The following is a 13,145-nucleotide window of genomic DNA, read 5'->3' as shown; positions in this document are numbered from 1 at the left end:
CATACTCAGCTACCTAAAAGCAGCAGATTGACTTTCAAATGTGCTGAATAACCAACTACCTTTGCAAATAAGATGCTTGGTCTGCGTGTCAATGTTTGGAAATTCTGGCTGCATTCTATTCTGCATAAACATGATATGAGATGAGGACTGCTGGTAAATGAAAACTGATTTGCAGCCTTTCCGCACTAGTTCCGGTTTCAGATGTATCACATAAATAGTAACTATTACCAATCAAAGACCACATCATCACTACAAGATGGTGTGAGTCTTTATATGAGATATCTGATACATCTAGGTATCAGATTTTTTTTCATGTCAGAGTATAGTAATTTCAGGTCTAAAGTATGCCTGATGCATACATTGGAGATAATCAGAATTAAAATAATTTGATTTCCAATGTGTTAATTGATTGGACAAAAGGTCATACTAAGCAGAGATCAAATTAACCGCAAAAACACATTTCGAACAGCTGACTAAATAAACTGGGGCAAGCACTCAACTTTTCTCTGCACACAAAAAGGCTGAAAAGCACCCCCAGTTGTGGTAGCACGAATGCAACCACAGAGTATGTATATAAACACAGCATATATGATATTCTCCACTGATACATGGTGTGCTCTTGTGATCCCTGGAGGCCTCTTGTGTGTGGTGGGTCTGCCTCTCCACGTATACTTGATATTTTTCAAAGGAGCCATAAAATCCTGGCCTTAACAATTACATGGTGTTTTCACCCGTGTGCAAGATATTTCCCTTGAGCTACAGTTCCCCATGTTGGTACAAAGCCTTTTTCCCAATTCATTTCCCAGCTGTGTCCACTCAAGAGAAGGGTAGGACTTCCTTAAGCTGGTGTCGATAACAAGGTCCCAATAAGCATTGAAGTACAGCCACAGGGAAGCTATTCCAAATTACAGTGTGCCAAATTCTTAATATGTTCCTGATTGAGACAAATCTTTGGCTCAGCACTACCAGAATAAAAAGAGCTGCAAACTGAATGAAGACACAATTCCAGCATACTTTTGTTCCCCCAGAAAAAATGGCTCCATGTACCTTTTTTCATCCTACCCTTTCCTGTCTCACCTTCCCATCACAATAAGGCAGATGATGCAGTTAAAATGACCCTGCAGAAAACAAAACAAAACAAAAACCAGCCCCCCCACACAAAGTAAAACTATCTGTGGTGGTAGAGGACAGATCTCTTCATCTTTCTGTGCTCTCTACTCTGCCCACCTCCCGCTTCCCCGAAAAGAAAATGTACGTGGAAGGGCACTTTTGATCTCTCTTTTGCTTCCTGCTCAGTCCCCCAAAGACCCAGTTTGGGTTACAGAGCAATGTAATTATCCACTAGGTTCCTATAGGTACATCTGAAAACACCTTCTTCAATAACACCTGTAGCCACTGAGCAATTAGACCTGATACCGGTGGGATCTGACGAGGCAGAGCGCCCTGCCCTGGCTGCCGGCACCAGGATCCTCCCCAAAGGAAAAAAACTCCAGGGCTGTTGCTGCTTTTTCTTTCTTTCCCACTCAAAGGAAGAAAAGTTGCTGAGTTTGTGCCCAGATGTGTTTACTCGAAGGTGCAAGAAATAATTAACAAATAGCTCCACCAGAGTGGCAAGCCTGATTTCCTTCTGGACATAGATTGTGTGGCAGACTGTAGGCTGCAAATGAAGCCTGTCCCACAGCATAGCATGCTTCGTATGGACTCTTCCCCATTCCTTTATAACTCCGAGCCACTATTACTTTTCCTAAAACCAGCTACATAAATATTTACTCTTTTTCACACTTAGTTAGTTCCAACTTATTCCAAAGACTACAGATGGCAGCTTTCTGCTTCAAGCAAGTAATTGTCCTATGCTTGACCAAAAGGATACAGTATCACTTCTAAGAGCTAGAAAATCCAGGCTGTAGAATAATATAACCTTGTTTTTCCTTTTCAGAACAACCAGAAGATGACATACCCTAAATTAATTTTATTATTTATAGACAAACTGCTTCATACAGTATTGGAGGTTTTAAAAATGTATTCTCTCTCATGTGCCTCTCCCTCCCCTTGCACAGTTGGATTGGTGGTAACTAAGGCAACCCAGCTGCACAGCCTGAGAGGCACAGAAAATAGTACCAGTAATGACTTCTTTTTGTTTTAAATCTCAGAGTTTCTAGAGTACAAGACAATGTTGAGCAATACAGAAACTCCAAAGAGGATAATTTGAAACAATGAGCTGATTCTTTTACTGCCATAAATTTACCTCAGTCAACAATTTGGCTGCAGGGTCTGAGTACCAAAGATCAACCACGTGATAGCTTCTCCCATTCCTGATGGGTGGAAAACATCACACAGGCAACTGATCTCATGTTCCTTTGACCAGTCAAACTAGAATCCTCAAAAATAAAGCAAAGCAGTGTTCCTTCGGGTTTTGCTCTTGTTGAGACAACCAGATCCTTGGGAGAAATTTGGATCAAATTTCTCCACATCAGACAGAGCAGCATTTCAACTGAGATTTCTTCTCTAGAACCAGCATTTGAGGATGGAGCAGATTCATTTGTCTTCCAATACATCTGAAAAAAAACCCCAAAACAACATTCATCAGCTGCTTCATTTCAATACTTTGAAATGTAGGTGGAGAGAAGCTATAGCTAGCAACAATTACCTGCTCCACTAGGGATTGAAACGCCTCCTTAGGGATACCAGGCAAACCCCTTGCAAGGTTTTACAACCACAAAGCCCCTACCAAGTCCAGAGGGATGCTCATCCCCAGGTGGTGGAACTGTCCTTTGGGAGAGAAACAAGGCAGAAAGGGAGGAAGGGAGGCTGACTGTCAGAGCAGGCAGCAGTTCCCACAGACCCAGCTGTATGTTTGCTGTATTCCAAAAGGGAAAGCTTTGGCCAGCAGCTGGCTGAGGAACATCAGCAAGGGCAAAGCCAAAATTGAAGATATTATAAAGCAAGGGATAAGGCAGCACAACAAGAATAAGCCATTGCTCTCAGGAAAGAGAGAAAACTTATGGTGGAGTAACTTTCTCATGCTCAGTGCACAGATGCATGTGCTCCTCCAGATCTTCTACGAGCTCTTGAATATCTTGGAAAGACAGTGCTACATCATAGTTATGTATTCATTTAAGGCTGAACTAAAGTTAGGTAGCAATCTTCTCATTAACCTGTTTTTCCTCTTCTTTTCTGGAGCACTTTTGCATTAAATGCACTTTCCAGAAACATGTAACATTATTTTCTCTGAGTTTTATTTTTGTATTTATATGCTTTTGAAACCAAGTTCTCTTGACACCCTGTTGCCAGCTATTGGGAAATCCAGCCTATGTGGCACCACACAAATCTCTGTAATACAAGGCAATACTATAAAAAGATTGAATTCTTGATGCTCTCATTCTTCTGAACAGACCTTGAGACTGCAGAAACTCAAATGGCAAATAAAGGGATGCAAAGGGCTACTGTGTGGGGTATAAAGTTGAGTTACCAATGTACTGGTACAGGCTTATGAACAACAGTTTTTGTATGCATGTTAAAATGCTGATGTTCTGCAGGTAGTTATCACTCCAGGCACTAGTTACACCCTTAGTTATTGCAGCATCCAGAAGAGATTCTTAAACTTAGACCCCTTTCCAGAAGATATCTTAATTTGTTGTATCATGCCTTTAAAAAAAAAAAAGAATGAGTCCAAGTCTATCTCTTCCTTTCAGTGAACAAAAAATGTTTATATCTGTAATTTCACCATATTGCTGGTGATGAATGGAACTCAAATTTAAGAGGATTTAAATCCTAGAGTTTGCAAATATGAATATTTACTTTGGTCTCATCCATTTGTCGTAGTTGTGCCACAAACCTGTGATGGCATATTTATATCTTTCATCTTTGACATTCCCCCAAGCTGCAGCTTACCCCTCAGGTAGAGACAACTGGCTGTTTAAAGGAAATCTGCACTACGTCTTACATGTCCTGCTCTTGGTGATAACCTTATCTGATGATCCACTGGAGGCAGACCAGATCAGAAGCTGTGGCAACCCAGGGCTTATGATTTCATCAGTGGAGGCCAGACATTAACAGGTGCTGGTTAACATGCTGGCCCTGGCCTAAGAGGCTATTTTTTTCTTTGTGGTCTTCAAAATATCTGTTTGGTCTGTACAAAATACAGGATCATTTCAGAAGGAATAAGTGCCAAGATTCTGTTCCATATCAGGTCAATCGCCAAACGCTATGCAGGCTGGAGAGAAATAAAATACAGCAATTAGTGTTTCAGAGCCTCAGAGATCTATGGACATGGAAGGAACATATAAAAGAGAGTCACATGTGAGTGAATCATCATCATCAGGGAAGAAGAGAGGCTGAGACAGTGTGTTAGATAATGTACCCAAATATATTTGATTATTGCCACATGTGGTGCCCCACAGTAGCACAACTGGTCCCTAAGTGGTGCTTCAGAAAGCTGTGGGATTTCAGTAGGTCCTGTGTTGTCCTGACCAGCCATGTGAGGATTCTCCAGATATCCAAGTGCAGGGATTAATCTATCTGCTGCTTTTCCAGACAAGCTTTATTTTTAAAGTTTTTCACATACTCTTAGCCCAAGCTAGGTTTGTTTGGTGGTAGATACTTTCTCCCACTGGCAAAGCTCAATTATTCTCAATGGATGAGGCCCATGGTACATTTCAAATCATTCCTCAGTAGTTGAGTAATAGGTTACTTGCTGGGGACATCCCAGGCTCATTTGACTTCTGCAGCACTTTAGCATTAGCAGCTGTTCCAAGACATGCACTCGTAGTTTACTCCCACTCCCAGACGGGTAGAGTTCCCCAGGGATGTTGGGAGGCTGGGCCAGGTTCACATCCTCCTCCTAATGGGCCTTCCCCCACCCTCTATATCCTGCCCCCCCAATAATATCTTCTCCTCTGTGTCCAAACAGGAGATTCAATAGTAATACTGGACCACAAATGGAGAAGCAAGTGAATCCTTCTCTTGAAGCCAAACGATCTCTCCATGAATGCTGAAGCCATGAAGTAGAGGAAAATAAATGCAGCTGTGATAAATCCTTTCTCCAATGCATTGCAGCTTCTGGTGAAGCCATTATGACATCAGACATATGGAAAACTGGTGGAAAAAATTAAATGTTTGCCTCTTACATGATAACTCTGAAACTGCTATAAGAAAATTTTGTTCATCTGTTTACACAGATTTCTCATCTCTTGCACAGTGTACGTGAGGATGTGTCCATGGTTAAAACTCATCAGTGGTAAATGCACTCCCTCATGAGCTTGGCACCACTCTGTGAAAGACCTGTGAAAGCAAGCCAACTCTTGTTTGGATTGCCCTTCATCAAGTCTGGAAAAAATTAAGAGGAGAGATAATTTTAACAGTGCTGTGACTTCCAAGCTAGCTAGATAACAAATTGGGCTAAGAAGGACTGTAATTAGAAATGTCTGCTCAGAAAGTTCACCATGAAGCCAAGTTCTTCTAACAAGAAACTTTCTGTAATATTAATATGCTTAATATCTCCCCTTCATTTTAACAGGAAATCTGAGGGCAACACTTTCTTCATTTTTCTTGGTTTCAGTTAATCTCACAGCAAAAGTAACCTAATTATACTGACTGTATGATTGCTTTGACAGAAAGCATGTTAATTTAAAGCACTGTTTAACATAAAGCTGCCTGCCATATAATTACACTCCATTCACATGTTTACTAATCTTCCTCAATATAGTTGATTTCTGTTATTAGCCTCAACATCTTGTTAACATCTAAAACACTGGAGATCTGCTTTGCAAACTCCAATAAACAGGCAAGCCTGAAAGTACATAAGTGTTCCATAATGGTCAATGTGAAAAAGAAAAATCTTTGTTATTATTCTTGCATTTAAAGAGGATTTGAAACTAGTTGCAGTACTTAAATGTCTAACTCCATGCTCATTGCCAAAACCCTCGCTTAGAGCTACTGTGCATGCAGTTCACCTGGGTGTTATTTTCACCTTTCGAACGCTGCTGGAGCTTAGTAAAAATGAAACACATTGTAAGCTGCCTGTGAGCAATAAAAGATAATGTGTATACATAAGATTGTTCTTCTCATATGCTAAGCACCTGATAAAAATTCTAATCTGGGAAGTTAACATAATAGGCCTAGACTGTAAACTAAGTTAACTCAATGAAAGACGTGCATGCATTCAGTATTTCCCAGCTTATCTAGATAACTCCCTCTAGCTAAGTTTGCAAGGGGAATGTAAACTGTTACACGTCCCCACACACAAACACACCCCTCCCTCCTTTTCTGTTGAAGCTAAAGGAGAAACGGAAAGAATTCAGCTGGAAGATGCTGGTGAGAGGAAAGAGAGACGGAAGAAAAAACATTAAGGGAATTAGGGAAGAAGAGAAAGTGCAGGTTTGTTGTGCATTTTTATCTCTTTCTCTTTTTTTTTTTTAATTCTTTTATTTTGTACTTATAGTCCAGTACAAACAGTTTAAATGTCAGAAACTCAAAACAAAGTCTGGTCCCCAGAACAGACGGATAGGTCTTTCCACTTCCAACCAGAGGAGTTGAATGGCAGATTTCACCCTAAGCTCTTGCTCACACCAGAGTACCTTTGGGATCTGATTTGGTGACTGTGCTGCTGGACTACAGGGCATTTAAGGAGGATTTGAAACTAGGGCTTTGAGGAGAATCACGGGAGATGTCGTTTCTTTCTTTGAAAAGGGCTCAGAAGAGGCACTGTTCTCTGCTACATCCTGTATGGAGAGAAAGTGGATTCCAGTCATGCACTTTGGGAAACCAATCAGGAATGCCTGTCCTCAGAACACAACTGCTGGGATCTTGGGCTTGTTTTGCTCCTTTCTCTAATGTCCTTGAAGCCCTGAAAGGAGGAAAGCATGTGTCATTGCTCACAAATCAACGTTTTCCCTGTGATTTCCAAAAGGCTTTACCGAAGTGTTCTGAGTGAGGATCTGCCCTTTACGACATTTACACCAGATTTCTCTTTCCAGTCCATTACCCTCTATCATTTTATTTTGAGTAAGTGTGCAAAAGTCAATCAGAACTGTTTATTTATAGCCGTAGATTTTCATGGCTGTATAAATTAGATGTTATTACTGAATGAGATGCCCGCCCACTCACCCAGCACAGCTGTACAGCAATCCTTTCATGCTGCTCCACGGTGCAGTCTCAATGGGGAGGGAAACGATGTCCTCCCATTCAGACGGAGGGACCGCTGCTTAAACCCTTGGGTGAAAAAACAGCAATTATTTTTTTCAACGGGGCACTCTGCAGTATGACAACCACAATTAATTAATACTATTTAGACCTGCCACTTGCATCTGGCAGAGAGAAAATGAAGGATTAAATTCACCAGAGGAGAAAAACCACCTAAACTAGAACCTACCCCTGGACTTTTGTTTTATAAGATTAAGTGGTTTTATTTCGGAGTGAGTGAGGGGGATGGGAATAGTAAGGGGAGGTAAAAGCAAAACTGGTTGTTAGTTGAGACAGAGCACCATCAGAAAATAGGGACTCATCCCATACACACACACACAGATGTTTCCAGTAGAAACAGCTGGACAGCAATATCCACCACCATTAGGAGCTTTCATCTTAACTCACACCTTTGTAACAGTTTATTCCCACAAAAAACATAGGCAAGTGCTACTTTATTCCATCCCGTTTCCCACACAAATTTCTTGGTTTGGGTGCCTGCCAGAGCTTCAGGGTCACAATCTGACCTCAATAACATAATTTAGGATTGTTCCAAGCCTTCAGTGGTACTACTGAGGATTTACTTTGATGGATATGTAGCCAGGATCTGGCATGCAGAAAATACACATTTACATTCTACCAAAGTGTCTAAAATAGTTGCCCGGGGACACTGAAATTCAATTTGAGGCCTTGTATTCACTTGGCAGAGCACATAATTAAATATTTTGTGCCACAAAATTAACCAGAGTCTCGGGGGTCTGGGTAAGAGAAGGCTTAGAATCAACCATGAGAGCCAAACTAAGACCCACTTCCCAGGCAAGTTATTCAGTAAATATTGGAAAAAATAATTGCATTCATGTATGGGTTCATAATATTTTTTGTTAGTATTTAATCTTACTGATTATCTGTAATAACCTTTTACCTCAGAGGAAGAGGTTATTGGCTGGGTGGATTCATATGAATAACACCAATGTCAAGATGTGCTCTTGAACTAAAGCTCCTTCTTACAGCAAAGACCTGTTTGTCCTTGAATTAACTATTTGGAAAAAAAAATCAGGTAAAAACCAAATACAATTCCAATAGGCCAGAGTTCGTAACAAGTGGTCCAAAGCTCCAAAGCAGATTTTTTGCCTTTTTTAAAGTCTCCAGAGGCCCTACCCTGCAAGGAGTTTAATGTTTCTGAAAAGCAAATCAAATACCTAAGGTGTTTGATGTCAATACACTTCAGTTTAACTTCCAAACACTGGTGTCGCTTTTAAAAGCAAGAGCTTGAGTTAAACCTCTAGGATATGGCCCAATAATAGTTCTGAGTTATAAAATTTAATCCCTGGTGTTTCAACTGTCACCTTCTATCAACTGTTCTCAAATCATTTAAGCAAACCTTCAAGTTCCTTTAGGCTTGAGAGGGTAATTTCCCTCACTACCTGGAGAACAGGACATAGAAAAGAGAATAATGCTTTATTCTACACCCAAGACAAACAGAATTACCTCCTCCAAGTATGTAGAACAATATGATTTCACTGTTGGTATGGACTACGTTCCTTAAGGAGAGGAGATGGAAACCAGTGTATACCAACACCAACCTGCTTTTCATTTTGAGACGCTAATTCAAGTTGGTGATATGGAACCACCCAGTGATGATGCCATCACCAGCTGGCAGGTGAAAGACAGATCCATCACTTAGTCTGCTAAAAGATCATGTGTTACAATACACCATCACTTCTGCCTGTGTTTGGAAACTCCAGGTTTTCCTTCTACTGCTCTGGTAGCAGCATCCCCTGGATCTGGCACAGAATGCAGGCACACAATATGTGCACGTGGGCAAAGGCCCATCTGTGGGGAGTGCAGGCCCCCAGTTGACAAACTGTGCTGCAGAGGTGGCTGGCCTCAGGCTTGAAGGTGACAGGGAGCGTTGAGCAGGCAACACAACATTTTGCCTTGCTGGTGGAACTCTCACCCAGAGGTTTACAAGGGGCTGTTCTTGTTCAGGCCCATGAAGCACCCTTCCCTGCCTTGGCCAGCAGAAGGAACTCCCCATAACATGGGAGCAGTCTCAGTGCTGAGTCAGAACTCACACAGGCTGTGGTTATGTGACAGCCACATGCTCCCTGGCACGTCCACAGCGGGGCTCACTGTGTCCGGGCATCAGTGCCCAAGTGGGAAATAAGGACACATGTATGTAAGAAGAGCTCCATGATTAAGCATTTCTTTTCATCAGGCTTTTCTAGATATGGACAGAGAGAAGAACAATTGTGGAAGTGTGCCTCAAAAAGGGAAGAACCACACTTTGAATCATAAGCTCATTAAGGTTGGAAAAGACCTCTAAGATGACTGAATTCAAACATTAACCCATCACTGCCAAGTCCACCACCAAACCACGTCTCCAAGTGCTACATCTACATGTCTTTTGAATGCTTCCAGGGACAGTGATTGCACCACTTCCATGGGCAGCCTGTTCCAGTGCCTGACAATTCTTTAACCCTTTCAGTGAAGAGATGCTTCCTAATATCCAATCTAAACCTCCTCTGGCACCATCTCTTCTCTGTGGTGACTAGTGACAGGACCCGAGGGAATAGCATGAAGTTGTATCAGGGGAGGTCTAGGTTGGATATTAGAAAAAGATCCTTCACCCAGAGGGTGGCACTGGAACAGGCTCCCCAGGGAAGTGGTCACAGTACCAAGACTGTGAGAGTTCAAGAAGTGTTTGAACAACACTCTCAAGCACATGGTGTGACTCTTGGGAATGGTCGTGTGCGGGGGACTAAGAGTTGGACTTGATGATCCTTGTGGGTCCCTTCCAAAATATTCTGTGATTGTGTGATACTCTGTGAACTCGAGGCTGTTTCCTCTTGTCCTGTCACTTATTACCTTGAAGAAGAGATCGACTCCCACCTGGCTACAACCTCCTTTCAGGTAGTTGTAGAGAGCAATAAGGCCTCCCCTGAGCATCCTTTTCTCCAGGCTAAACAACCCCAGGTCCTTCAGCTCCTCCCTATCAGACTTGTTCCCTAGACCCTTCACCAGCTCCTTTGTCCTTCTCTGGACAGGCTCCAGCACCTCAATGTCTTTTGTTGCAGTGAGGGACCCAAAACTGAACACCGGACTCGAGGTGCGGCCCCACCAGTGCCCCTGTTTTCAACACTGAAGTGGGAATACCGCTGCCGCTGAGCTTCCCTCCCCCCCCCCCCCCCCCCCCCCCCCCCCTTCCCCCGCCCAGAGAACCGAACCAGAACTCCGCGCCTCCGCTCCACCCGGGGCTCAGACGCCGTGCCTGCTCCCTTCGCTGCCATTCCCCGGAGACAGGAATCGCGGGCGGCGGGAGCGCGGCGGCCCCACAGCGCCGCCTGCTGGGTGCGCGGAGCATGGCGGGGCAGGGGCGGGAGCGGGAGCTGCCGGCGGAACTCCCGGGGGAGCCCTGCCACCCCCAAGCTCCGGGAAGGGCCGACTCCCATCCCGGAAGCCTGCCACCTCTCTCCCACGGCGGGTCGTTGCAGCGCGGTGTGCGGTTGTGGGCGATTTCAACGTTACCGGTGACGCTCCGGGACGCAGCGACCGGGGGTCGCTTCAAGATTATAAACAGTGTTAATTTAATATTTCGTTACCAGACCCGACTCATGAATTCCCACAGATGCACTAGCGTTTGCTTCTCAAGCACTGGGGAAGTCTTTTGGCACTGACCTTATTTCACTTGCACGTCTGTGAGTCCAACGCAGCCCCAGCCCAAAAGCAACCCCTGTCCCACACCCCCGATGCTGTCCCACTGTGGCATCCCGCAACCAACCGACACCATCTTATTAAGTCGAAATCACAGGGAGAGGGAAAATAAATAGAAAGTTGGCAATTTTGATCAACACATGTAACAATTATGTGCAAGAGGAAAAAACCCAAACGTTAATACAGGACATTATTTTTATCCATAGTTTCAGGTTCATGGTTGTTTTGCCTTTTTCTTTTTTTTTTCCCTTATTTTACCTTCCATTTTTCCCTTTTTTCTTTTTTAAAAACAGATGTTGCTAAGTGTTGTTGAATCACACATACCTTAAAATGGCTCACAACCATTCAAGGAACAACCCCCAGGCTCTAAATCCTTACATCATTAACGCAGCCTCCTTGTTGCTAGCTTGCCAAACAATAGCCATTGTTCCTGTAGGATCTAGCCAAAAATAATATGATGTGTAACTGTCTTCCCACTGTTGTCTTTGCAAAACTACTTATAAGTTCCAGAGATGCCTTTATGGATGGTGTACAGCACAAATAAACCCAAAACCAGCAGAACAATTTGAAAAGCTTGTAGGAACATTGGAAGTGGGTGGAGTAGAAATAAGTAAGTGGTAGGGGATAGAAAAGAGAAAAACATTATGAGGAAGAATTTATATTAAGAGATAGTGAAGCATTTAGTCAAGCAGCTGTCTTCATGTTGTTGTATAAGTGAAAAGAAAACAAATATTTGAGTACTCCTGTCACTGAAACTTGCATATTATTTGTGAGCACAGTGGTTGTGCAATTGCACCTTAAATGATGCTTTTATGCAGCTCTGGTTTTAGAAAGAGTCAGTTTGAATGAGGATTTGTGAAGGAACATAAAATGACAATGCTTCCCACTGTGAGAAAACCCTCATCTGAAGAACAAATATCTAAAAATCATAAGGATCATAGACTCACTAGGTATACATATAGCCTGTAGCTTATGGGCAGTCTGTATTGAATTCAAAACTGCAGAAAAGCATAAAGAGGAAAAAAATGGAGTTATTTCAAACTGCCACCTTAATTACTGAATTTATTTCCGATGTGTAGTTCATAAAATACCAGTGAAGGATCACCTTAGCTTTTCTGCTATCAATAGTCCAGGCCACAGCAGAGGCACTTTGGTCAACCAGTGGAACTTCAACCTGTTGTTGTCTGTGTTGTACATTTCCTGATAAAAAGATCATTCATCTTCCATCAGCAATACATTTATTGATAAAGAAAGCCCTGAAAGACAGGACAAATTCACATACATACTGTGCGTAGTGTGAAAATTGCCTTTCCAGTTTTCAATCACATTTCTACTTCTAATCATTGTTCTACTTAGTCATTGTAAGCCTCGATTCTAGACTGACACAAATTCAGAGCTGAACTTTGACCTAAGTCCTGAATCAGAGTGTAGAAAAAACTAAACAAGCAAAGAAAAGTCACTTCAAATATTTCAGATGAAAGCTAATTTAAAAAAAAAATAAAAAGGAATTTCTGGCAAATCCTGAAGCTGATATTTCCACAAAATGCAACCCAATCACAATGTATTTACTAATCACATCATATTTATTGCTAACAAAGTGTTGCAAGTCCTTGCTACAATGAGCCTCTGTTTAGCCATTACTGGCTATTTGATAAATGATCTGCAGTGTTAGAAGGTCACAGAAGAATGTTAGAGAAATACTGGAGGGAGAAAAGAGGAAAAAAAAAAACCCGAACCTGAAGTGTCCTGCAAGACCAGATTGTGGGAGAGACTCAGATATGCTCTCTTTAAATATGACCATCCCTTATAAGGAAGAAAATCATTACCAACGTAAAGCGCAGCCTGTAGGCAAAGCCTGTGCCATTCCGATGTATCCTCCAGTATATGTCCCTAGTGACGTGTCTATATACTCATCATAAAAGTATGTTCCACTGAATGTACAGCTGCAGCGACTTCCTCCTCTGGGGAAACAGCATCTATACGTCTAGAGAAACAAGCACGTGGGTCCAGGTCTGACCCTCTGACCTCCACATGTTGCAAGCTTCTTCCAGAGCCAACAGAAAGGAAACAACTCAGAGGAAACAATGCAGGGCATCATTCCATGAGTGCACTGTTGTGGTCAGCTGGAAAAAAACCAACAAGAAAACAGTCATGACAGAAATTAGGTTGATCTGGTCAGAAAAAATGCCTTTCCTTTTAGTGGTGGTGGTGCCTTTTAGGAGTTTCTGGTTTGTTTTGCTGAATTACTCAGG

General features: G+C 42.5%; 1 protein-coding gene and 1 long non-coding RNA gene across 2 annotated transcripts in view; one reads left to right on the top strand and one right to left on the bottom strand.

The window, feature by feature from the left end:
* The window catches only part of LOC114000601 (androgen dependent TFPI regulating protein), a 28,459-nt gene extending 23,025 nt beyond the window's left edge, over positions 1-5,434 (top strand). The window contains exon 6 of the mRNA XM_027745039.2: positions 4,910-5,434. Coding sequence (XP_027600840.1) covers positions 4,910-4,953 — 44 coding nt within the window. The 3' untranslated portion in view covers positions 4,954-5,434. The remainder of the gene's footprint in view (positions 1-4,909) is intronic.
* A 954-nt stretch (positions 5,435-6,388) lies between these two features.
* LOC114000604 lies at positions 6,389-10,642 on the bottom strand. Its single transcript, XR_003545293.2, has 3 exons — positions 10,407-10,642; positions 7,105-7,209; positions 6,389-6,844 (listed from the first exon to the last, which is right to left on the bottom strand). It is a non-coding gene; the product is annotated as an uncharacterized LOC114000604 (long non-coding RNA).
* Between the last annotated feature and the right edge of the window lie 2,503 nt (positions 10,643-13,145).

The sequence above is a fragment of the Pipra filicauda genome, unplaced genomic scaffold, assembly GCF_003945595.2.
Source record: "Pipra filicauda isolate LSUMZ 115617 unplaced genomic scaffold, ASM394559v2 scaffold101_size5749837_pilon, whole genome shotgun sequence".
NCBI lineage: Eukaryota > Metazoa > Chordata > Aves > Passeriformes > Pipridae > Pipra > Pipra filicauda.
The sequence above is the reverse complement of the archived record's forward strand: the minus strand, read 5'-3'. Positions and strand labels throughout refer to the sequence as shown.